At 37.9% G+C, this 27,575-nt stretch overlaps 1 protein-coding gene across 2 annotated transcripts in view; it reads left to right on the forward strand.

Moving 5' to 3' along the window:
* Positions 1-27,575, forward strand: part of CERT1 (ceramide transporter 1) — a 136,422-nt gene that overhangs the window by 37,430 nt on the left and 71,417 nt on the right. For both annotated transcript variants that reach the window (XM_004374491.2, XM_004374492.2), the window contains exon 3: positions 12,052-12,168. In XM_004374491.2, coding sequence (XP_004374548.1) covers positions 12,052-12,168 — 117 coding nt within the window. The remainder of the gene's footprint in view (positions 1-12,051; positions 12,169-27,575) is intronic.

Raw genomic sequence — 27,575 nt, forward strand, 5'->3', positions numbered from 1 at the left:
GTCTCATACAATATTTGTCCTTTTGTGATTGACTTATTTCACTCAGCATAATGTCCTCCAGTTTCATCCATGTTATGAGATGCTTCACAGATTCATCGTTGTTCTTGGTTTTGCATTTTCATGTTATACAGTTAAATATTCCCTGTAGATTGATTCAGACAGAACTCTTAGAGAAGATTTTCTATTGTAATGTTAAATTACATAAAATAAAATAAAATAGTGTAAATATATACATCTAATATTTGAGTTTTTCTGTTGTGCCAGATATTGTACAAAATGCTTTCCACATTTCAACATATAAAATGTGTATTATTGTATTTAATCCTTTCAGCAATCCAGTGAAATCAGTGTTTTTACTCCCCAGTTTCATAGATAAAGAATTGAGACTTAAGAGAATTTAATTCACTCGCTGAAGGTCACAATAGACTATATATATCACCATCCCTGGATCTTTGATAGACTGAAAGTCAACATATAGCAGAAGTCTATATAAAGGTACACACCAACTTTTCCAGGAAGAGCTCAATTAGTAATTGATCATTGTTAAAGAAAACCAGCCTGCAGAGAGAGAACAGGAAGCCACCCAAACTGAGAAACAGATATCTGAAAGGAAAGACATGGAAAGTGTAATTCTCAAGGGATGTGATAGTTCAGTGCTTTTCAAAATGTGCTTTTCAAATTGTTTTGTGAAAATGTCTCAGGAACCGTTTTGTGAGAGTGTCTGAGTGATCTTGAGGGGCAAAGAAAGTTGGTAGGGCTCTTCTTTCCTTCCAACCCCCATCCCCATCAGTTTTTTATGTTTTTTTTTTTTTAAATTGAGATTTAGGTGAAATTTTACAGACCAGATTAGTTTCTGATTAAACAGTTAATACACAAATTGTTTTGTGACATTGATTACCAACCCTGCGACATGTCAGCAGTCTCCCCTTCTCTACCCCGGGTTCTCTGTTTCCATTCATCCAGTTTTCCTATCCCTTCCTGCCTTCTTGTCTTTGCTTTTGGGCTGGTGGGCCCATGAATCTCATATACATGATTGAACTAGGAAGCACATCCCTTACGTGTGTTATTGTTGGCCCTATAGACTTGTCTAATCTTTGACTGATGGGTCAACCTCAGGAGTGACTGCAGCACTGAGTTAAAAGGGTGTCCAGGGGACATACTCTCGGGGCCCATCAGTTTTTTGAATGTAGCTGTTAAAGTTTAAATTTTGGGGGGGGAGGGGACAGGATCTTATCACTCAAAATGAAAATTTGAGAAAACATTGCATTAAACTTGGTGCCACTAGCCACTAGAAATCTTTCCATTTCGTGTTGACACTTTCAGATCATCTTTTGATTTTTCTGTATAGGAATGTATTTACTAGAAGATTGAAACATCTGATCATCATGGCAGTTATTCCTCAGTGTAACTCATTCAGTTGACAGTATGATATGTTCATTGATGAATGCCTGAATCTCATATAAGCATGGTTAGTTTCCGTTAGCTTCCCTGTTTCTAAGGCTCTGGCAAGATCTAGTTTCTTGACTTGCAAAGCAGTGTTTTCATTCCTGGACTGGGGGACTTCCCCAATATCATGCCATCTATTTTAGGTTCTGAATATAGCCAGTTGGCCTTTCTTGAGACCTCTATTCTCATTGTGCCAATCAGTTCACACAAGTGATAATATTCTCATGTAGTCCTGATTAGAGGGAATGAGCCAAGGATTAAAAATAAATCAAACCCATTGCCATCAAGTCGATTCCAACTCATAGCGACCCTGCTCATAGGACACAGTAGAACTGCCCCCTTAGGGTTGAGTCAAGCATCTTGTTGTTCTTCATTGCCGTCGAGTCGATTCTGACTCATAGCGACCCTGTGTAGAACAGAACAAAACATTGCCTGGTTCTGTGCCATCCTCACAGTCATTGTTCTGCTTGAGCCCATGGTTGCACCCACTGTGTCAGTCCATCTTGTTGAGGGTCTTCATCTTTTTTTGCTGACCCTCTACTAAGCATGATGTTCTTCTCCAGGGACTGGTCCCTCCTGATAACATGTCCAGAGTATGTGAGACGTAGTCTCACCATCCTTGCTTCTAAGGAACGTTCTGGCTGTACTTCTTCCAAGACAGATTGGTTTGTTCTTCTGGCAGTCCATGGTATAGTCAATATTCTTTGCCAACACCATAATTCAAAGGCATTAATTCTTCCTTGGTCTTCCTTATTCATTGTTAAGCTTTCGCACACATATGAGGCAATTGAAAACACCATGGCTTGGGTCAGGTGCATCTTAGTCTTCAAGGTGACATCTTTGCATTTTAACACTTGAAAGAGGTCTTTTGCAACAGAGTTGCCCAATGCAATGTGTTGTTTTATTTCTTGACTGCTGCTTCCATGGGTGTTAATTATGGATCCAAATAAAATGAAATCCTGGACAGCTTCAGTACTTTCTCTGTTTATCATGCTGTTGCTCATTGGTCCACTTGTGAGGATTTTTGTTTTCTTTGTGTTGAGTCATAGTCCATACTGAAGCCTGTAGTTTTTAATCTTCATCAGTAAGTGCTTCGAGTTCTCTTAACTTTCAGCAAGCAAAGTTGTGTCATCTGCATATCGCAGATCAAGAGGCATGCGTTCAGACAGAACAAGGGGATACTGTGTGGTTTAAAGTCAGGAAAGGTGTGCATCAGGGTTGTATCCTTTCAGCATACTTATTCACTCTGTATGCTGAACAAATAATCCTAGAAACCTGGACTATATGAAGAAGAATGGGGCATCAGGATTGGAGGAAGACTCTTTAACAACTCGTGATGTGCAGATGATACGACCTTGAGTCAAGCATAGTGAGACTAAATTTGGAGTTAATTCAGTATTCTTCAAATTGGATAAATACCTAAAGTCATTTATATTTTTACTGACTTTCATGATGTACAACCAAGACTCTTCGACTTGATTTGCTGTAGGCTCTACTGTAGTTTCTTGCCGTTTTATTTCACTAAGCTATAATGAGTAAAATTGATAGCCAAATACTTAGAAAATATAGAAGAGTATAAAGAAGAAAATCAGATGTAGTTCCAGCATTAAAAGAGAGTCACATTTAACATTTTTTTGAATTTTTTTCAGTTAAAAACCTCAATTTTGAAATAATTATACATTCATAGGAACTTGCAAAAATAGAACACCAAACCAAAAAATCAGACCTGTTGCCATCTAGTAGATTTCAACTCATAGCGACCCTGTAGGACAGAGCAGTACTGCCCCATAGGGTTTCCAAGGAGTGGCTGGTGGATTTGAACTGCCAACCTTTTGGTTTAGCTCCCGAGTTCTTAACCACTATACCACCAGGGCTCCATATGTTTATACGGACACCAAATTCCGTTCTCCATTGAATAAACAAATATTGTTGAATACCAGTCACTGTGTTAGGGCCTGGAATATACTGGTGGATAAAAGTGAGTCCCTGTTCTCTTACACCTTACAATCTAGTGGGGTAGACAGTATTTAATCACATATGCATGTATAGGTACAAACCGAAGTATGATTGAGGCAACACCAGGATTGGGATCATGCTGTATATATACTTTGATAACCTCTTTATTATCTTCCCAACCTTTGGAAACTTTTGTTTGTTTGTTTTCTTTGTGGTTCTATAATATTTCACTATGAAATCAACATTTGGCATTTTTTGGACTACTTTTTTCATCAGCAGAGGTCCAATCAGGGAACCAGAAAACACTTTAGGTATTTCAGCAGAAAGTATTTAATATAGGAAATCATTAAACAGATGGAGGAGGAATGGGAAAAAAAGAAAAAAAAACATTGAGGTAACACAAACGTAATAACTATAAGGAGCAGCTCGTATCGCTTAGGCTAAAGGAACAAAGGGAAGAGGTTGGGGTTATCAAAACCTCCCCCTGTGAGACTCAGACCTCTGAAGAGAAAGTGCTGCCAGGTTAGTGCTGGTGCCACAAGAGCTAGGAGCAGGAGTCTCATGGAACTGAGACTTACAACTCTGACTTAAAGGGGCTGCCTGGCTGGTGAGTACCTCAGGAGTTCAGAGGAAGGAGTCCTGGGGAGCTGAAGCTCAGACTTCTGGAGAAGGGGCACTCATCTGCTATTCACTGGGTCTCAGACATCTTGTTGTTGTTAGGTTCCTTCCAGTCAGCTCTGACCCTAAGTACAACAGAACGAAACACTGCCGGGTCCTGTGCCATCCTCGCAATTGCTGCTGTGTTTGAGCCCGTTGTTGTAGCCACTGTGTCAGTCCATCTTGTTGAGAATCTTCCTCTTTTTCACTGACCCTCTACTTTACCAAGTGTGACGTCCTTCTCCAGGGACTGATCCCTTCTGATAACACGTCCAAAATACGTGAGATGAAGTCTCGCCGTCCTCGCCTCTAAAGAGCATTCTGGCTGTACTTATTCCAAGACAGATTGGTTCATTCTTCTAGCAGTCCATGATACCATGATACCATTTATTATTCTTCACCAACACCATAATTCAAAGGTATTAATTCTTCTTCAATCTTCCTTATTCATTGTCCACGTTTTGCATGCATATGAGGCGATTGAAAACACCATGGCTTGCGTGAGATGCACCTTAGTCCTCAAAGTGACATCTTTGCTTTTTAATACTTGAAAGAGGTCTTTTTTAGCAGATTTGCCTGACGCAGTGCGTCGTTTGATTTCTTGATTGCTGCTTGTTCACTTTTAGCAAAGTTATGTTATCTGCATATCGCAGGTTGTTACTGAGTCTTCCTCCAATTCTGATGCCATGTTCTTCTTCACATAGTCCAGCTTCTCGGATTATTTGCTCAGCATACAGATTGAATAAGTATGGTGAAAGGATACAACCCTGATGCACACCTTTCCTGATTTTAAACCACGCAGTATTGCCTTGTTTTATTCAAATGACTGCCTCTTTATCTGTGTACAGTTTCTGCATGAGCACAATTAAGTAGTTCTGGAATTCCCGTTCTTTGCAGTGTTATCCGTAATTTGTTATGATCCAAGACAGTCGAATGTCTTTGCATCGTCAATAAAACACAGGAAAACATCTTTCTGGTATACTCTGCTTTCAGCTAAGATCCATCTGACTTTGGCAGTGATATCCCTCATTCGATGTCCTCCTCTGAATCCAGCTTGAATTTCTGGCAGTTCCCTGTTAATGTTTTGTTGCATCTATGTTTGAATGTTCTTCAGCAAAATTTACTTGCGTGTGGTATTAATGATATTGTTAGATAATTTCTGCATTCTTTTTGCTCACCTTTCTTTGAAATGAGCATGAAATTGATTTCTTCTAGTTGGTTGGCCAGGTAGCTCTGTTCCAAATATTTTGGCATAGAGGAGTGAGTACTTCCAGCATTGCATCTGTTTGTTGAAGCATTTCTGTTGGTATTCTGTCAATTCCTGGAGCCTTGCTTGATTTTTACTGTTGCTTTCAGTGCAGATTGGACTTCTGCCTTTAATACGATCGATACTTGATCATATGCTACCTCCTGAAACGGTTGAACATTGACCAGTTCTTTTTGGTACAGTAACTCTGTGTATTCCTTCCATCTGCTATTGATGCTTCCTGCATCATTCAGTATTTTGCCCATAGAACCTCTCAGTATTGCAGCTTGAGGCTTGAATTTTTCTTTAATTCTTTCAGCTTGAGAAATGCTGAGCATGTTCTTCCTTTTTGGTTTTCTAACTCCAGGTCTTTGTACTTTAGAAGGGGGATTATACCCAGTGTGGTGGTGGTGGTGGTGTTGTGTGACATTGAGTCTATTCTGACTAATAGTGACTGCATGCAACAGAGTAGAACTGCACGATAGGGTTTCCTAGGCTGAATTCTTTACATTAGTAGATCACCATATCTTTTTTGGTGGGCTTGAACCACCGACCTTTTTGTTAGCAGCCTGGCACCTAATCATTGCGCTACCAGGGCTCCTTATACGCAGTGTATCTGGTACTAGTATCTCAGTAGTTTGGAAGAGGAGTGCTGTCTAACTACATCTTTTACATATCTAAGAAGTAGCCTCTGTGCAGCTGGTGCTGGTGCCTCTGAGGTGGTTTCATGATGGTCGTTTAGGGTTTTCCATGTATTTAGAAAGACCAGATACTCAATTTTTCCTGCCAGTATCTCTCTGCCTCTCTTAATTAGCATATGGGCATGTGATCTAGAGTCAGCCAGCCAGACTGTTGTTACGCTGCTGTCTCCCCTTCTCTCACCTCATTGTCCCTCTCTCCTACTTTGATTTGGAGTAATACCATACAGAGAAGCAGCGATAGAGGGAGATTTTCTTCTGATAGTGCTGGCAGCAGAAGCATCTGACTCCTATTAGCATTAGTGCCAGTAGTGGTTTACAAGACCAAGAGGCAGAAACAGCCCTGTCCACACCAGATGGTACCTGTGGTAAAATCTCAGTTGGGGTTTGTTGCCTAGTCTCCCTTGGCTACTTTCCGTTTTCTAATCTCAGTTCTTCATATTTCCTAACAGTGCGAGCTGCCTAATACTTTGAGTAAATTTCTTAACTGAGCAAGAATCAATTTCTATTGCTTATAATTAAAGCACTGATTGACTCATGTTGTTTAAATCTGATAGGATTTATTTGTTTCTTTGTTGGGAAAAGAAATTTTAATACTTTGTGTTTGTAAAAAAAGTTAGATGCTAGAGTCAGATAATTATAAATCTTTGACCTTCATGAGTATCCATCAGGATATTTGAAAAATGGTTTGGATAGAGTCACGTTTCCATTGTGTTGCTTGCACTGGGTGGCTAAAACTTCAACAGAAAGCCAGCCATATTTTTGAACAGCGGAACAAGTGAAAGGTACTCAGGATAACCAGGGCTACTGGAGAATGAGTAAGGGAACCTCCAGAAAAGAGAGACCCAGAGAAAGGGAACTCAAAATTGTGTGTATAAACTCTGCTCAGGTTTCTGTATGGCTCCTGAACCACATGTTTGGGACAGACCAGAAGCAGTCTAAGCTGTGATCTGAGTCACTGTTCACCATGGCAGATGTACAAGGAAGCTAAAACACCTTTGAAGAAAACCTGCCATCTGTTTAGCTGTAGGAACCAAGGAAATAAACCCAAAGAATGAAGAGGTAATCCAGAAAAAGAGAGAGCCAGGTAATGGGAGCCCCAAATTCTGAGTATAAACCTCTGTACAAATCTTTGCCTGACCCCTCAACCCTATGTGTGCAGGCCAGACTGAAGCAGATACCCTAACTACTACTGATTAAACACATGACAGAATTTACAATTTGAGTCTAAGCCTGCTAAAGCAAAGCCAGTATTTTTCAGAGCAAATGTAACAGAATTCATAGCTCTCAACCTAACATTCATAATGTCCTGGATACAATCCAGAATTACCCAGTATGTTAAGAGCCAGGAAATTATGACATATTCTTAAGGGGAGGGAAAAAATAAAAATAAAAACCACACTATAAGATGAGCCAGATGTTGGAATTGTCTGACAAAGATTTTAAAGCAGCTATGGAGCAATTCTCTGTTACACATGGTGGGGTCACCATGAATTGGAGTTGACTCGACGGTAGCAAGTTTAGTTTTTTATTATAACTATGCCTGATGAGGTAAAAGAAAATATGCTTGTAATGAATGAAAAGATAGGCAATTTCAGCAGAGAAAAAGAAAATATTAAAGAGACAGAATGGGAATTTTAGAATAGAAAAGAATGATACCTGAAATTAAAAAAAATCACTGCATGACATTAATAGCAGATGGAGATGACAGAGAAAATAACCAAGATTTTAAAGATAGATCAATAAAAATCATTCTTAACAGAGAGAAGAAAGTAGTTTTCTTTTTTTTGTAAATTGTACTTTCGATGAAGGTTTACAGAACAAACTAGCTTCTCATTAAACTGTTAGTACACATATTGTTTTGTGACACTGGTGGCCAACCCCAAGGCATGTCAACACTTTCCCCTTCTCGACTTTGGGTTCCCTATATCAGCTTTCTTGTCCCCTCCTGCCTTCTAGTACTTGCCCCTGGGCTGGTATGCCCCTTTTATCTCGTTTTGTGTTATGGGCCTATCTAATCTGTGGCTGAGGGGTGAACCTCAGGAGTGACTTCATTACTGAGCTAAAAGGGTGTCCGGGGGCCATACTCGTGAGGTTTCCCCAGTCTCTGTCAGACCAGTAAGTCTGGTCTTTTTTTGTGTGAATTAGAATTTTGTTCTACATTTTTCTCCGGCTCTGTCCAGGGCCCTCTATTGTGATCCCTATCAGAGCAGTTGGTGGTAGTAGCCAGGCACCATCTAGTTGTGCTGGACTCAGTCTGATGGAGGCTGCAGTACTTGTGGTCCGTTAGTCATTTGTGGTAATCTTCCCTTGTATTTTTAGTTTTCTTCATTCTCACTTGCTCCAAACAGGGTGAGACCAGTGGAGTATCTTAGATGGCCACTCAGAAGGTTTTAAGACCCTAGACGCTACTCACCAAAATAGAATGTAGAACAGTTTCTTTATAGACTATGTTATGCCAGTTAAGCTAAATGTTCCCTGACACCATGGTCCCCACAGCCCTCAGTCCTGTAATTTTGTCCCTCAGGGAGTTTGGATGTGTCTATGGAGCTTCCATGACCTTGCCTTGGACAGGTTGTGCTGGCTTCCTCAGTACTGTGTACTGTCTTACCCTTCTCCAAAGTTACCACTTACCTGTTGCCTATTTAGTGTTTTTCCATCCCCACCTCTTCCCTCCCTGGTAACCATCAAAGATTGTTTCTTTTTGTGTGTAAACCTTGTCGTGAGTTTTTATAGTAGTGGTATCATACAATATTTGTCCTTCGTGATTGACTTATTTTCACTTAGCATAATGCCCTCCAGATTCATCCATGTTGTGAGATGCTTCGTAGATGCATCATTGTTCTTTATTGTTGTGTAGTATTCCATTGTGTGTATTTACCATAGTTTGTTTATCCATTTATCTCTTGATGGGCATCTAGGTTGTTTCCATCTTTCTGCTGTTGTGAACAACGCTGCAGTGAACATGGGTGTGCATATGTCTATTGTATGATGGCTCTTATTTCTCTAGGATGTAGTCCTAGGAGTGGGATTGCTGGACCATTTGTTATTTCTATTTCTAGCTTTTTAAGGAAGTCCCATATTGTTTTCCAAAATGGTTGTACCATTTTGCATTCCCAACAGCAGTGCATAAGAGTACCAGTTTCTTTTTTTTTATATCATTGCCAAATGCTGGGGTGAGATGTTATCTTCATTGTGGCTTTGATTTACATTTCTCTAATTGCTAGTGATCGCAAGCATTTCATCATGGGTGTTAGCTACTTGGATGTCTTTGGTGAAAAGTCTGTTCATACGCTTTGCCCATTTTTTAACTGGATTATTTGGTTCTTGTTGTTGAGGTGTTAGATTTTCCTGTAGATTTTAAAGATTAGATCTTTGTTGGATTTGTCATAGCCAAAATTTTTTTTCCAGTCTGTAGGTTCTCTGTTTACTCTTTTGGTGAGGTCTTCTGATGCGCATAAGTGTTTAATTTTTAGACGATCCCAGTTAGCTAGCTTGTCTTCTGGAGTTTATGTGTTGCTAGTTATGGTTTGTATCCTGTTAATGCTGTGTATTAGGGCCTCTAGTGTTGATCCTATTTTTTCTTCTATGATCTTTATAGTTTCTGGCTTTATATTTAGGTCTTTGATCCATTTTGAATTAGTTCTTGTGTATGGTGTTGAGGTATGGGTCTTGTTTCATTTTTTTGCAGTTGAACATCCAGTTTTGCCAGCACCATTTTTGTGTTGGTTTTTTAATGACCAGAGCCTCTAAGCACTGTAATATAGTTTCAGAATATGTACATTTTAGGAGTTCCAGAAGGAGAGGAGAGGGAAAAGTGAGCAAAGAAAAATTTGAAGAAATAACAGTCAAAAACTTTAGAATTTGGTGAAAGACAAATTTATATATTCAGGAAGCTCAGAAAACTCCAGACATGATAAATTGGAAGAAAACCATACCTAAGTACATCATAGACAAACTGCTAAAAACCAAAGACAAATTAAAAATTTTGTAAGTGGCCAGAGAAAGATGATATATTAGGGTATAGTGATTCAGATTACCACCCACTTCTCATCTGACACCATAGAAGCTAGATGACAGTGGAACAACATCTTATAATGTGATGAAAAGGGGAAAAGTCTTATCAATCCAGAATTATATAGTCAATGAAAATATCTTTCAAGAATGAAATATAATACTCAACAACAACGAAATAAATATAATTTAAGGGTAAAAAAGTGAAATATATTTCAAATAAAGGAAAACTAAGAGAACTTGTCAGAAGACCCACACTACAAAAAATGCTAAAGGGAAGTGTTTCAGGCTGAAGGGCTATGACACAAGCGGGAAACTTTTTATGTTCAAGAGCTAAATGAACAACACCAGAAAAAGCAAATATATGATATATATTTTTATTATCTCTTAATTCCTTTAAAATACATATGAGTATTTAAAACAAAAATTATAACGTTGTAAGGTTTATGATGTTTGGAGATAATAATACATGTGACACAGTTTAACACGATATGTGACAAATTTGATAATAAGATAAATGGACTTATACAGTTGCAAGGATTCCGTTTTATCTGAGGTAGTATAATATTAACCCTAAGAAGAAGGTGTAGAGTTAAGGATGTTACAAGGATAATAATCACCAAAAAATCAGATCCCCACTTTTCCACTTACTTCCCTGATACCAGCTACAACACGCAGCACTTCTCTGACCCTAGCTTCCCAGAACTGGGTCAGATCTCACAGGTTAAAAAGGATATCATAGCCCAGCTGCCAGTGCAACACTTCTTCCTTTGATCTTATCCACCAGTGCTGTGTCAGATGTCACAAGTTAAAAGAACACCATCCTTCAAACTGCCACGTAGGCAGACCTTAGCCGTAAACTCAGGAGTTTTCCCCCTTGGGCTCCCTAACTTCTGACCTGCTGGTTACAAATTCAGGAGTTCCCTCTACCCTCTCAAGATACCAACTGTAAGCTCCAGAGTCCCCACCCCCTGAGTTCTGACCTGCTGGCTTCCACTACTCCTTTTGCTTTGATCATTTGCTGGAATGACTCACAGAGCTCATGGAAGGTGCTATACTTATGATTACAGCTTTCTTGTAGGAAAAAGGATGCAAATGAAGAGACACATAGTGTGAGATCTAGGAAGGTTCCCAGCACAGAGCTTCCATGTCTCAAAAAGAGACACACTACCTTCCAACATGCATAAATGTGTTTTAGAAACCAGGAAGCCCCTGGAACTTCAGTGTCTAGCGTTAGGTAATGCAGACTCCAGCTCCTCTCCCTTGAGGTCGGCTGATTATCACATATTTGAATTCATAATGTCTTTGTTGGATTTGTATTTGCTGTTAATTTGTTGTTTTAAAATATTTTGTAATTAGGAAAAGTTTTTATTGGGGGGAAAAACAAGGATATAAAACATTCATTTTTTTATATTCTTATGAAGTGTATAAAACACTGAACCAAAAAGTTAACATTTTGATTAAATGCTTACACTTTGATGCAGGGGTTTTCTCTAGCTTTCTAACATAGGTCTTATATACTATTCATTTTATGTTTCGCTTTTCATTGGAATCTATTACTATCAATGATGTATAACAGCCAAGAAGTTATTTTTAGATACTTAGGGAAATATGTTAACTTTATTGTGTGATGAAATATGATGGAATTTTCTTTTGAATAATGAGGTCAGGGAAAAATAGTGAATGTCTTTCGTAAAACTTTTTTGTTTTAATTGTGCTTTCGATGATATTCCCATTAGTTATGCTAACTCAGAGCATTGATGAAAAATATTATCTCTGTTTTTTGCGATGAATATTTATAGGTTATCTGTCAACTCATTTGTAAGAGTAGTGAGTGAAACTTGATTTTTGATGACTGTGCTTATTCTCTCTTATCTGAGACATCTTTAGAAAAGTTGTTTGAATAGAAAAATAAAAGAATAATAAGAATTTCCTGCAAGCACAGAATGGTTATGTCCATGTTTTTGCCTCAGGGTATAACGCTTCTTAGAAAATAATTAACTTGGCTTTTAATTTTCTTTTTTTTCTCCACAGCCTCATGATTTTGACGAATGTCGATTTGATATTAGTGTAAATGATAGTGTTTGGTATCTTCGTGCTCAGGATCCAGATCACAGACAACAGTGGATAGATGCCATCGAACAGCACAAGGTAGAGTTTCCAATGTTTATCTCTCCATGGAGGACTAGGAAAGAGACCAGTGATGATTTCTTTTAAAAAAAAATCTTGAGATGTAACATAAGTTACTGAAAAGTTGAACATTATTTGAGGTAAATATTAAAGCAGGACAGATGTAAATTTTTTTAATAGTTTGATTTCTGATACATGAGTTCTGCTAAAGGAATTTGCTATAATAAATTTATATGTTAATTAAATCAACAATAAGCCCCTTTTTTATAAAACAAATTTTGATTTTCATATTGAGGATTTACTTTTTTATGATCCTAGATAAAAGAATTTTTGAAATTATACTGGATTATAAAAAACCCTAATATTTAAAGGCTTCAATGTAGATTTTTATAGTCATCTGTGACCATTTGGATAAATTGTTAGTGTAAACATTTGTAAGTCATTTAATCTTTGTAAATAAGAAGCTGTTTAATAACAAACCTGCAGAAAGTCTTTCTTATATTAATATGTATGCTACATTTTTGTAGTTTAAATCTAGTCATTGACTTCTGTATGTAAGTGGTAAGTAGACTAAAGAAATATACAATCTAATCTGCTAATTCAATGTCATAATAAAAAAAGAATAGGGAAAGTTCTAAATTCCCCATGATATTCTAGACTGTAACTTAAGAGAATGTTGTACTTGTTCATATACTTGTCTGTACTTGCCTGGGATTCACAGAGTTGTAGTTGAGACACCTATTCTGATTATTCAACAGGTGCAACACACATATACACAAAACAAGAAAAACCAGTCTGGCCTGGGTTATGCTGCAAGAGTATTCTTGCTGTCGATCACATGTTCATTTTTATTTCTTGATTGATTGATTATGAATTTTTCCCAGACTAAAGAAAACTGGCTATGATGCCTTTTTTCTCCCCCTCTGTCTTTTTAGCTTTACTGCTATATTGGTTTAAAACATTTTGTCTTAGTTTTGTTGGCATTATTACTTCGGAAAACTGTCTAAAAATGAAAAAAATATAAAACATTTTTCTATCATTTCAAAGAGAAATGAGCTTTGGAGTTAGACATGGGTTCAAATACTGTAGACCCTGCTATGTATCACATGTATGATGCTAGTCATGGCAGTTAACCTCTTCTTAGTGTGTTTTTTCACATGTAAATTGTGATGATATTTTTGCCTAAAGTTGTACTAAGATATCAGTGAGATAATATATGTAAAATGCTTACCAGAGTGCCTAAAGAAAGGGTTTTGAGTCTAATCTAAATTCAGTAACTTATATCCTGTTGTTTCTGGATGAAGAGTTCTACATTTAGTGAGAGCTGCTAAATGTGCATATGAAGAAAGTGACCTATTTTGTGTATTTTAATCAAGGTCAGCCCTCTCACTAAAGATGTTATTCAGTAAACCTAATTTCTCTGTTTTAACTGAAATTACATTTAAAGGGTTAATCAGTTGATTTAGATTATATGACTAGTTCCTTCTGTTTAATTAAGCATAGTTTATTTTCCTATCTTTCTCAGTAAAGTCCAACTAGAATTTCTCGGCAGAGTTCCCATTTTATCAGTATTTTCTCCTCACGTGAAAGAAGCTTCAGGTGTATAGTTCTTCCATATTATTAATTTGTTTGCGTCTTTGAAAAACAGCTAGGTACAATTTTTGAGTCTCTTTTAGAGCAGGAAAGCACTAATGGTTAAGTGCTAAGCTGCTAACCGAAAGGGTGAAAGTTTGAGTCCACTCAGGTGCCTCAGAAGAAAGGCCTGGCAACCTACTTCTGACAGATCACAGCCATTAAAAATCCTATGGAGTGCATTTCTACTCTGACACACATGGTGTTGCCACGAGTCAGAATCTACTTGTCGGCAGTTGGTTCTTTCAGAGCGGTGTGACTTAAACTGAGCAGGTCTAAGATAATAGCTCGTTGACGAATTTAAGTTCTTAGAACAATCAGCTGTAGAGTTCCAGATACATTGTATAAACACCTCCTTTCTGATTTCTAACAATATTTTATTCATAGATAATGAAGGAGAAATTGTTTTTAATTATTGGTATTTTAACGTGCATGTGTCAGCTAAGTAGCATATCAGTGCAACTTTAAATAAAATATGAACTCAAAAAATAAATTGTTGTGATTTATTAGGCTACCACTTAGGAAGGACAAAATTTCAAAAGCTATTAGCAAACATAAACGGCAATTTTGTTTTCCATAGTCCAGAAACAGATAGTGAGGATAAGTTTCCTGATGCTGATTCATTCTCCAGTATCATTAAGAAGTATTGAATGTGGAACCTAAATTTAGTAATTTTTGTATATAAACATGAATTATATAGATATTCAAAATTAATATCAAGTTGTTAGGCATTATGATAATAATGATAATAGGAGCTATCACATATTGAGAATTACCAAGTATTAATTATTGTACGAAGTGCTTTATGTTCTTCATTTTCTCCCTACTGTCCTGAGAAGTGAGGGAGAAGTATTGTTTTACAGATGAAGAACCTGAGGTTTAGGTTAAAATTAAGTAACTTGCCTGAGGCTATACTACTTTTTAGTTCCTGAGTGTTTAAGGATCCAGTATTTTGTTCATTCTGCTTTCTATTAATTACTCTGATTGTTTTAAAACAGTTTCCATAAGCTCACTTCCTGCAGGTTAGTGTACCATCTGAGTTCCAATACCATGCATAAGTAAAACTAATTTAAACAAATCATTCTGGCAAGGGTTTGCGAAGAAGAGCAGTGTATGGTGTTGGTTAGTGTTTGAGTTTTGGAGTCTGACACATAATGGGTTTGAATCCTGGCACTACTGCTTACTAGCGTGTGACCTTAGAAAGTTACTTAAAAGAGGAAGGATAACAGGATGATACAGTGTGTTATCCCCTAAAACAAATAAGCAAAAGACTCAGTCTCGATAAACCAAGAGCACTGTATTTCAGAATTGGCGTGGGCTCCTATCATTACAACTCATTCAATTCAACAGTTACTTTCTCAGGGCACCACCTACCCCTAGGGTGATTGGATGAGGACAGATTACCACACTTGAAACAGTGGACCTGTTTTTTCTGTTTTGATGTCATCTAATGGCCCTTTTCTTGCTATTAGGCTGTTAGGGCTTCCCAAACAGGTTTTAGTAATTTTCAGTATTTGGAAGATGTTGAAAGCCCTTCTGCTCATTATAATAAGCTCTCTGTATTGATCCATTTCTCTCTCTCTTTCACATACACACGCATGCACATACACACTCACACACACACCCCTACACACACCACAATACAAGAATTCTCTCTTGCAGGACCTCTTCAATAATAATAATGGTGCGATGTGGTAGCTAATATTTCTGAGGACTCATTGTGTGCCAGATATGATGATAAGCCCTTTTTGTATACTTTATCTCATTTTATTCTCATAATAGTCCTATGAGACTGGCATTTTTTATTTTTACAGAGAAAGAAAGAGAGGCACACACAGGTTAAGTACTTTTCCAAGATTAAACATCTAGTTAGTGATGAAGTCAGCGTTCAGATCCAGGTCTGTCTGACCTGAGAACCAGAGCTTTTGACCAGCCAGCACTTAGACTGACCAACAAGCGATATTTATGTGAAATATATTTTATTGACTTAAATCGTGTGGTTCTTGGATGCTTACACTTTCATACTTGTCTGAAGACCCACACTACAAGAAATGCTAAAAGAAGTTCTTCACATCTGTAGTCTTTATTTTAGACTATAAGCTCCTTAAAGGTTCAGACACACAGTAATCAGACTTTCTTGCAGGAAGCAGCAAAACATTGGGCACATAAACTTTCCAGTTGAAATAACTTACAGTATTATAAAACAAATTTTATGTGGGAATTATAGGATTCTCTGTCTAGGTCTGTTGTTTTGTTCTCCTCAAGAAAAGTTTTGTAAAAGATGATTCTGCAATTTAAGTTTTCATAATACTTTAGAAATCACATAATTGTATTATTTCTAAACAGTAGCTGCTGTGCAGTGAATTGCTTTTATATGGCTTTTCTAGCCATGGTCTTGTAACTCCCATTAAATGACTGGCTGGGACTATATAAAAAAGGTGCACAGAACCCTTGCAGAGGGGTGGGACTATGCAAATAATATATATAAAAAACTGTTGCTGGTTTGCCTGGGATATGCAAATAAGATGCCTGTGGCCCACCAAGAGGATTTGCCAGTTTTGCCATCACACTAAGGTTAAAAAGAGCCAATCCCTAAGGACCTAAAAGTACAAACTAAAACCGTAAAATTCTTAGAACAAGAAGCAGGGGTAACACTGTCAGGCCTAGCTTTCAACAATGGCTTATCTAATATAATAAAAGCACAAACAGCAAAAGACAAAATAAATGAATGAGACCTCATAAATATTAAAAGCTGTTGTTCATCACGAGACTTTACGAAAAAAACTGAAAAGACAAGCTGCTGACAGGGAGAATACCTTTGGAAACCATATATCCTACAAGAATCTAATAACCAAAATATATGCAATAAAACTTTGACAACAACAAAAAGACAAATAATCCAGTCATAAAATGGGCAAAGAACTTGCATAGACGTTTCACCAAAGAGGACATTCAGATGGCCACCAAACACATGAAAAGATGCTCCGCTGAGACATTACAGAGATGCAAATCAAAACAGCAATGAGATACCGTTTCACTCCCACTAGGATAGCTAACGCCATGCATCTATCAGTTTGACATACTGTCGTTGGCTTGCGTGTTGCTGTGATGCTAGAAGGTACGCCACCTGTATTTTAAATACCAGCAGTGTCACCCATGGTGGACAGCTTTTAGCAGAGCTTCCTAAGACTGACTAGGAAGAAGGACCTGGTGGTCTACATCTGAAAAAAGTGGCCAGTGAAAACCTTCTCAATAACACGGAACATTGTCTAATATAGTGCCGGAAGATGAGCCCCTCAGGTTGGAAGGCAGTCAAAATACCACTAGGGAAGGGCTGCCTCTTCAAAGTAGAGTTGACATTAATGATATGGTGGAGTCAAGCTTTAGAGACCTTGATTTGCTGATGTGGCATGACTCAAAATGAGAAGAAATAGCTGAAAAATGCATTAATAATTGGAACATGGAATGTATGAAGTATGAATCTAGGAAAATTGGAAGTTGTCAAAAATGAAATGGACTGTATAAAGGTTGATATCCTAGGCTTTAGCGAGCTTAAATGGGCTGGTATTGGCCATTTTGAATTGGACAGTCATATGGTCTACTATGCCGGGAATGACAGTTTGAAGAGGAATGGTGTCACATTCATCATCAACATGAACATTTCAAGATCCATCCTGAAGTACAGTGCTGTCAGTGATAGGATAATATCCATACACCTACAAGGAAGATCAATTAATATGACTGTTATTCAAATACATGCACCAACCTCTAATGCGAAAGATGAAGAAATAGAAAATTTTTACCAATTTCTGCAGTCTGAAATTGATCAAACATGCAATCCGGATGAGTTGATAATTACTGTGGATTGGAATATGAAAGTTGGAAACAAAGAAAAAGACTCGATAGTTGGAAAATATGGCCTTAGTGATGGAAGCCATGCTGGAGACCACAGGGTAGACTTACAAGACCAACGACTTTTTCATTGCAAATACCTTTTTCAGCAACATAAATGGCAACTATACACATGGACCCTGCCAGATGGAATACACAGGAATCAAATCAACTACATGTATGGAAAGAGATGATGGAAAAGCTCAATATCATCAGTCAGAACAAGACCAGGGTCTAACTGTGGAACAGACCATCAGTTGCTCATATGCAAGTTCAAGTTGAAGCTGAAGAAAATTAGAGCAAGTCCACAAGAGCCAAAATATAACCTTGAGTATATCCACCTGAATTTAGAGACCATCTCAAGAATAGATTTGACACATTGAACACTAATGACCGAAGACCAGACAAGTTGTGGGAAGACATCATACATGAAGAAAGCAAAAGGTCATTAAAAAGACAGGAAAAAAAGAAAAGACCAAAATGGATGCCAGAAGAGACTCTGAAACTTGCTCTTGAACATAGAGTAGCTAAAGCGAATGGAAGAAATGATGAAGTAAAAGAACTGAATAGATTTCAAAGGGCGGCTCGAGAAGACAAAGTGTTATAATGACATGTGCAGAGACCTGGAGTTAGAACACCAAGAGGGAAGAATATGCTTGGCATTTCTCAAGCTGAAAGAAATGAAGAAAAAATTCAAACCTTGAGTTGCAATACTGAAGGATTCTACGGGCAAAATATTGAACGGCACAGGAAGGATCAAAAGAAGATGGAAGGAATACACGGAGTCACTGTACCAAAAAGAGTTAGTCGACGTTCTGTCATTTCAGGAGGTAGCATATGATCAAGAACCGATGGTATTGAAGCAATTCTAAACTGCACTGTAGGGAATGACAAAAAACAAGGCTCCAGGAATTGACAGAATACCAATTGAGCTGTTTCAACAAACGGATGCAACGCTGGAGGTGCTCCCTCGTCAAGGAATTTGGAAGACATCTTCCTTGCCAACTGACTGGAAGAGATCCATCTTTGTGCCCATTCCAAAGAAAGGTGATCCAACAGAATGCTGAAATTATTGAACAGTATCATTAATATCACACGCATAAAATTTTGCTGAAGATCATTCAAAAGCGGTTACAGCAGTATGTAGACAAGGAACTACCAGAAGTCCAAGCCAGATTCAGAAGAGGATGTGGAACAAGGGATATCATTGCTGATGTCAGATGTTTCTTGGCTGAAAGCAGAGGATACCAAAAAGATGTTTACTTGTGTTTTATTGACTATTCATAGGCATTCAACTGTGTGGATCATAACAAATTATGGAGAACATTTCAGAGAATGAGAATTACAGAACACTTAATTGTGCTCATGAGGAACCTGTATATAGACCAAGGGGCAGTCTTTCAAACAGAACAAGGGGATACTGCATGGTTTAAAGTCAGGAAAGGTGTGCGTCAGGGCTGTATCCTTTCACCATACTTATTCCACCTGTATGCTGAGGAAATAATCCGAGAAGCTGGACTCTGTGAAGAGGAATACGACATCAGGATTGGAGGAAGACTCAGTAACAACCTATAATATCCAGATGACACAACCTTGCTCGGTGAAAGTGAAGAGGACTTGAAGCACCTACTGATGAAGATCAAAGACTACAGGCTTCAGTATGGATTACTGCATAACATAAAGAAAACAAAAATCTTCACAACCTTACCTCACAACTGTTATCAAGCAACATTGTGATAAACGGAGAAAAGGTTGAAGTTGTCAAGGATTTCATTTTACTTGGATCCACAGTCAATGTCCATGGAGGCAGCACTCAAGAAATCAAACTTTGACTCTAGGTCAATTGGCATAACAAAGTTTAGAAGAAAATGTTCTGCGTCCCACTTTGGTGAGTGGCTTCTGGGGTCTTAAAAGTTAGTGAGTGACCTTCTAAGATGCATTAATTGGTCCCAGCCCACTTGGAGCAAAGGAGAATGAAGAACACCAAGGACACAAGGAAAATATTAGCCCAAGAGACTAAAGGGCCACATTAGCCAGAGACTCCGTCAGTCTGAGACGAGAAGAACTAGATGGTGCCCTGCTATCATGAATGACCACCCTGACAGGGAACACAACAGAGAGTCCCTGATGTTACGAAAGAAAAGTGTGGAGCAGAACTCAAATTCACATAAAAAGACCAGACTTAATGGTCTGACTGAGACTAGAGGAACCCCCAAAGCCATGGCCCCCAGACGCTCTGTTAACCCAGAACTAAAACCATTCCCAAAACCCACTCATCAGACAAAGATGAAACTGGAGTATAAAACATAAAATAATATTCGTGAAGAGTATGCTTCTTAATTCAAGCAGATATGCAAGACCAGATGAGTGGCTCCTGTCCAGAGGCAGGATGAGAAAGCAGAAAGGGACAGGAGCTGGTTGAACGGACACAAGAAACCCGGGGTGGAAAGGGAAAGTATGCTGTCGCATTATAAGGATTGCAATTAATGTCACATAACAATATGTGTATAAATCTTTGTATGAGAAATTAACTTGAGCTGTAAACTTTCACCTAAAGCACACAATAAAAAAAACAATGTATTGCATTGGGCAAATATACTGCAAAAGAACTCTTTAAGAAGTCTTTAAAGTGTCAAAAGATGTCACCTTGAGGGCAAAGGTGTGCCTGGCTCAAGCCATGGTATTTTCGTTTGCTTCATATGCATGCGAAAGCTGGACAATGAATAAGGAAGACTGAAGAAGAGTTGATGTCTTTGAATTATGGTGTTGGTAAAGAATATTGAATGTACTATTGACTGCCGGAAGAACGAACAAATCTGTCTTGGAAGAAGTACAGCCAGAATGCTCCTTAGAAGCAAGGATGGCAAGACTTCGTCTCACATACTTTGGGCATATTATCAGGAGGAACCAGTCCCTTGAGAAGGACATCATGCTTGGCAATGTAGAGGGTCAGCAAAAAAGAGGAAGACCCTCAACAAGATGGATTGACACAGTGGCTACAACAACGGGCTCAAACATAGCATCAGTTGTGTAGATGGTGCTGGACTGGGTGGTGTTTTGTTCTGTTGTACATAGCGTCACTAGGAGTCTGAACCGACTTGACGGCACCTAACAACAACAACAGCCTGTTTAAAAAGAAAAAACAAAGTAGAGGGAAGGCTTTCTTGGCAGTAGCAGATTTAAGAATCATGTTGAAAAAATTAAGTTTCTTGGCTCTGGCAGAGTTTGTGGTAATGATGACATTCCTTTAGTCCCATAAGGGAGTAGCCTTAGTAGACCCTGAAATCTTGGTGGTTATGGGCCACACAGACTTTTCCCATAATTTGGAAATTATCCAAGACAGGAGAAGTCATAGGAAAATGTACAATTAGGGAGATGAGATCCAAATGGTAATTTTTACAGATGCTGATTTTTCTGTGCTTGGGAATCTATAGGCAGTTGTTCTGTAATTTTATATTTTTGTATTCACTAATGTGGATTAGTTCTCATCCCTTTGTGAAGACCCAGTCATTTATGTGTGAAACTCCGTTGTATACTTTCAGAAGAAGGGTTTGTTCTCTACCTGTGTAGTTTAGGGATTCCTGTCTGAGGAAATTATGAGAGCAAATATTTCTGAAAGGAACTTATTCAGACTACCATGCATTCTACATGAAATTAAATGGAGCATGAAAAAAAGTTTTTTACCAAAAGATTCCCGTGATTGAGCCACCTAAATGATGCCCAAGACTCAATTTTGAGATCTTGTAAAGATTATATTCCTATTTACCTCAAAGAAATGTTGGGTTTTTTTCCCCCACGCTCAGCGTCAGCTTGATGTTTTTGCTTTTTCTCTGATTTTAGGAGCACCTTCTCCTTATTTGACACTTAGATTTCTTTTCAGTCTTAAATTTTATATCAAGTAATTATTAGGAAACTTTTGTAATAGCTAGATGGCAGGATTTTCCTGTTACTCCTTAATGGTTTTGAAATAGCATGTAAAGTCAGATTGTCTGTGTTTGCCATTTTTAATCAACTATAATATTCAAAAATTTCTTAAACAGATGCCAAAAATTCTTTATATACTTGTGTGCTTTATAAATGACTATCGTATAACTTGGCTTTGCATTTTGAGTCTAGTTTAATTGGCAAAGGCTTAAGAATGCAAATACAACTTTTTGATCTTTTTATTTTTAGGGTAATCTTTATATAAGTAATTTTATGAGGTCAGTGGATTAGAACCAATGTTTCATTCACCTGTTTGCATAAGGTAACAATGATGGAAGGAAACATGGAATCAGATTGTACTTCTCCTTTACCTCGAAGGGAAGGGCAAATCTTGTTGGTGCCAGAGTAGACAGCGCTCTGCCATTTTCCCAGATAAGTTGCAAAAAATCCTAATGCATAATCACAACTAAATTTTATTAGCCAGTGAAGAAATTTCATTATGGCTTTATATGTTTCACTCATTAATATGAAGAATTTGGTTAGTTCCTTACCAAAAACCATTGCCATCAAGTCAGTTCTGACTCATGGTGACCCTATAGGACAGAGTAGAACTGCCCCATAGGATCTCCATGGCTATAAATCTTTATGGAAGCAGATCGCCATATCTGTATCCGTCTGAGCAGCTGGTAGGTTAGAAATGCTGACCTTTTGGTAGTTCCTAGCAGTGGGAGTTAATTGCTAAATTGCTTGGCAGTGGTCCATACATAATGTAATTCACGCATAAGGAGCCCTGGTGGGAAACTGTCAAGCACTCAGCTGCTAACCTAAAGGTTGGTGGTGGAACCCACCCTGCAGCTCCTCAAGAGAAAGACTTGGCACTCTGCTTCTGTAAAGATTACTGCCAAGAAAACCCTATGGGACAGTTCTGCTCTGTCACATGAGGTCGCTCTGAGTCGAAATCGACTCGATGGCATGCAACAACACAGTAATCCATACATAGTTAATACATTTTTTAAAAACACCTAAGAGTAGCTAGTATCATACTGCCAGCACTTTTGAGGTTGGCAAAGTTAAGGAGAAAAACAAGATACCAACCCTCATTAGTTTTCTTAGCGTTCTGGAATAAAAATAAATTCAATTTATAAAGTAACTTTATATTTGTCAGTTTTTGTTTCTTGCAATTATTAAAAACTGGATTCACCTGAGCCAGCATCTATAATTTGAAGTTCATCTGTTACAGTACTTAATAAAGTAAATCATCTTGGAAAGAGGGGAAGAAAATTAGTAATTTATCGTTTTCAGCTAGGTTCTTTGTGAAGATGTTTGTCTTTTACAAAGATAGCAAAAAAGGATTGGAAAGATTTTTCATGTAACAGTGAAGAAAGAATATATTTAGGTAGTTAACCATATTAATATATAGCCAACAGAGGAGATAAAACTTGACAACATTTTATGTCAGAAAGACATGGGGATTCCTACAAACCAATAAAAAAAGTTTAGACAGTTTAATTTAGAAAAAGATTAAAAAACTTGAGCTGCCACTTTACAAAGGAGAGTACCAGTTGAGTGATAAACACATGGAAAGGTGCTCTGTGCCATTAGTCATCAGGTAAATGCACATTGAAACCCACAGTGAAATACCACTCTATACCCACCAGAATGGGTTTTAAAAAGAAAAAAAGCAAAAGCGAGGGTTGATGAGGATGTGGAACGACGAGGAATCTCATATATTGCTGATAGAAATGTAAATTTTGTCCAAAGACTTTGGAAAACAGTTTTGTAATATCTACTAAAACTAAACATTGCTGTCTACTCCAATCAGATGAATGTTGAAAATTAGAAAAGATACCACAGGTATTGATGTTATAGCTCCATTCATTTTAATTAAGTTCTTCAGGTTATAGAGAGTAGAGGCCAACACATGTTACCTTGAGAAGTGGAAGAATTGCACGGGAACCAAAAACATTTAGAATACCTTGCCTGCAAAGAAAGCTGGAACTATAAACTTTGCTCTGAGTGATGTATTGTTAACATCACTCACTTACTTTCCTCTCTGCTGCTCCCACCTATGATTAATGTAGCTTCCAAAAATAAACTAATTGCTGTCCAGTTGATTCTGACTCATGGCAGCTCCATGTGTCAGAGTAGAACTTTGCCCCATAGAGTTTTCAATGGCTGATTTTTCAGAAGTCGATCACCAGGACTTTATTCCAAGGCACCTCTGGGTAGACTCCAGTCTTTCTATTAGCAGCTGAGTGTGTTAACCCTTTGTACTACCCAAGGACTCCTTAATGTAGCTTAGTTCTCTTCTATTCTCTTATTCCTTTTCTTTCATAAAACAAAAAAGCCCATTGCCATCAAGTCGATTCTGACTCATAGCAACCCTATAGGACACGGTGGAACTGCCCCATAGGGTTTTCAAGGCTGTAATCTTTATGGATGTAGATCACCAGGTCTTTTCACTCATGGAGTTGCTCATGGGTTCGAACTGCCAGCCTTTAGGCTAGCAGTCACGTGGTTAACCACTGCACCACCAGGGTGCCTGTCTTTCATAGTTCCTGTTTATTCATAACTTTTGTTTCTACATCCTACTCTTAGTTTCTGTTTCCTTGGTTTGCCATGACCCTTCTTGGCCTTTTTTTCAGTTTCTACTCCTACTGCTAACTACTTTATTCTCTGGATATTTCCCAAAGTAAATCTCCAAAAGAAAGCATCTGGCTGCCTTTCACCCTAGGTTACTATGAATTGGCCACCCTCGATCTAGTTATAATTAATTGTGTAATGATTTTTCTGTCGTTCCTGCAAAACTTAAGCTCCATGGAAATGAAGAAAGTTTCTGATATCCTTGGCATTTTAGCACAGTAGCACAGAGTAGACAGAGACCCTTTATTTCACTATCATCTAAACATATTTTTTTTCTAGACATCAAATTCCCTGTATTACCTGAAGATGAGAACTTTTAGTGCTTAAAGAATAGGGTGGAATTGCACCTACTTTAAATGTTATGTCCTGAAAATGTATTCTATGATTTTATGTGGCGTTTACCAGGTTTGCAAGTTTTTGTAATGCTTATCACATATTTGCTAACCACTTAAATGAATATTACTCAATTTTCCGCTTAATTCTCTATCCTTTGTTAGTCTGTAAATTGTTTGCAAAATGTTACTTTAGATAAGAAAGAGATAAAGGAAAAAAAGACAGTTATTGTAGCGTTGAACAGCTATTCCATATTGGAGTCCCTGGGTGGTGCAGACGTGCTCGGCTGCCAACCGAATAGTTAGAGGTTCAGATCCATTCAGCGGCACATAGGAGAAGGAAGGCCTAGTGATTTACTTCTGAAATATCAGCCATTGAAAACCCTGAGGAGCACAGTTGTACTGTGACACACGTGGGGGTCGTCATTAGTCAGAATCAACTCTAAGGTAACTGGTTTTTGTTTTAATTTTAATTATTGCTTTTGAAGATATTAAAGAAAATAAGATTATTTGCTTTCAAAGTCATTTTTACAATATCTCAATATTGAACTTTAATTTTTATTTAGTCAGCACTTACTGGAACAGATGGGACTCTGCTTTTTCTATTTTGACATGGAAAAGTAATGGTGGGTGGCATGGCTTACGTATATTGACAGCAGTGGAAATTTGTCTAATTTTACTTACTGAATATATTGCACATTAGCTGGGGGAGAATGTTTCTTAAAAATCAGAGATCACAAAGCTGCTCTTTTTCATCAAGTAGATCTATTTAGCTATCTATTTAGCCTAAAAACAATTTTGCTGTTATCTTTATTTACCAAGAAATATTCTGGTCTTGTTTGCTCTTGAGGGATGGAAGACAGCACTGGGGTGGGATTAATAGGAATAGATAGCAAAGTAAATGGATAGCCTACAGGTTAACATGTTTGCCTAGATGAATACAGTTCTGTCATTTTTCAGTCAAGATAATCTGTGTACTTGACAGACAAGATGATCATTGGTAGGAATGGTTGTATCACTGTCAAGTTCCTAGCCCCATGTTCTATTCAATACTAATGCTTTGATCTGTAGAGGTAGATAATTAGGCATTTTAATGTGGTATTTAATTCTCACAGGTCTTCCAGTGTACAATCGTTAAACCCATCGTATATACAGATAAAATTGTGTGGATTATGAGAATATTTGTAAAATGCTAAGCATATGTCACAGATAATGGGTGATCAGTAAATGGTAACATTATTATTCCAAAACAACCTAAAATTTTTGTAATATCCCCTCTGTACTAAATTTCAGCCTTTTATCATGGCTACGTAGTTGAAAACTTAAAAAAAAACCAAAAAACAAAAAAAAACCAGTCTTCTCCCTTAATTAAAACAAAAACTTCCCCATACAGTTAGATCCCAAAATTCTTATCAAGTCTTTTGAAACCATCTCTGCAAATAGTTGTACTAATTAAATTTTATTAGCTTCCCCACCCTGGTTTTTACAGTATACTTTGCTCATTATAGAAAATAAGCAAGAAAAACAAAAAACGAGAACTACCTTTAATATTTTTTTTTAATTTTGCTTTAAGTGAAAGTTTACAATTCAGGTTATTTTCTCATACAAAAATTTCTACATGTTACTATGTGACCCTAGTTGCTCTTCCTATACTGTGACAGCACACTTCTCCTTTCTGCCTCAGATTTCTCGTGTCCATTCAGCCAGCTGCCGACCCTGTCTGCCTTCTCATCTCACCTCTGGACAGGAGCTGCCCAGTTAGTTGCATGTATCTACTTGAGCTAAGAAGCACAGTCTTCACAAGTATCATTTTAGGTCCCAAAATCCAGTCTAATCTTTGTCTAAGGAGTTGGCCTTGGGAATCATTTTAGCTTTGGGATAACAGAGAGTCCAGGGACCATGTCTTCCGGGGTCCCTTCAGTCTTAGTCAAACCATTAAGCCTGGTCTTTTTACTAGAATTTGAGTTCTGCACACCACTTTTCTCCTGCTCCTTCAGGAACTCTGTTGTGTTCCCTGTCAGGGCGGTCATTGGTGGTAGCCAGTACCATCTAGTTCTTCTGGTCGCAGGCTGATGCAGTCTCCAGTTTATGTGGCCCTTTCTGTCTCTTGGGCTAATATTTTCCTTGTGTCTTTGGTGTTCTTGATTCTCCTTTACTCCAGGTAGGTTGGGACCAATTGATTCATCTTAAATGGCCACTCGCTGACTTTTAAGACCCCAGATGCCACTCACCAAAGTAGGATGCAGAGCAGTTTCTTAATAAACTTTGTTATGCCAGTTGACCTAGATGTCCCCTGAAATCATGGTCCCCAGACCCCTGCCCCTGCTACTCTGTCCCTCGAAGTGTTTGGTTGTATTCAGGAAACTTCTTAGCTTTTCGTTTAGTCCAGTTGTGCTGACTACCTCTGTAGTGTGTGTTGTCCTTCCCTTCACCTAAGATAATTCTCATCCACTATCTAGTTAGTGAATACCCCTCTCCCTCTTATAACCATCAAAGAATGTTTTCTTCTGTGTTTAAACCTTTTCTTGAGTTCTTATAATAGTGATCTTTTACAATATTTGTCCTTCTGCGACTGACTAAATTCGCTCAGCATAATGCCTTCCAGATTCCTCCATGTTATGTGTCACTGATTCATTGTTGTTCTTTATCTTTGGGTAGTATTCCATTCTGTGAATATACCATAATTTGTTTATCCATTCATCCATTGATGGGCACCTAGGTTGTTTCCATCTTTTTGCTATTGTGAACAGTGCTGCAGTGAACATGGATGTGCATATATCTGTTCATGTGACAGCTCTCATTTCTCTAGGATATATTCCAAGGAGTGGGATTGCTGGATCGTATGGTACTTCTATATCTAGCTTCTTAAAGAAGATTCAAATCGATTTCCAAAGTGGTTGTACCATTTTTAATTCCCACCAACAGTGTATAAGTATTCCACTCTCTCCACAACCTCTCCAGCATTTATTATTTTGTGTTTTTTGGATTAATGCTAGCCTTGTTGGG

This window comes from Trichechus manatus, unplaced genomic scaffold, assembly GCF_000243295.1.
Source record: "Trichechus manatus latirostris isolate Lorelei unplaced genomic scaffold, TriManLat1.0 scaffold00029, whole genome shotgun sequence".
Taxonomy (NCBI): domain Eukaryota; kingdom Metazoa; phylum Chordata; class Mammalia; order Sirenia; family Trichechidae; genus Trichechus; species Trichechus manatus.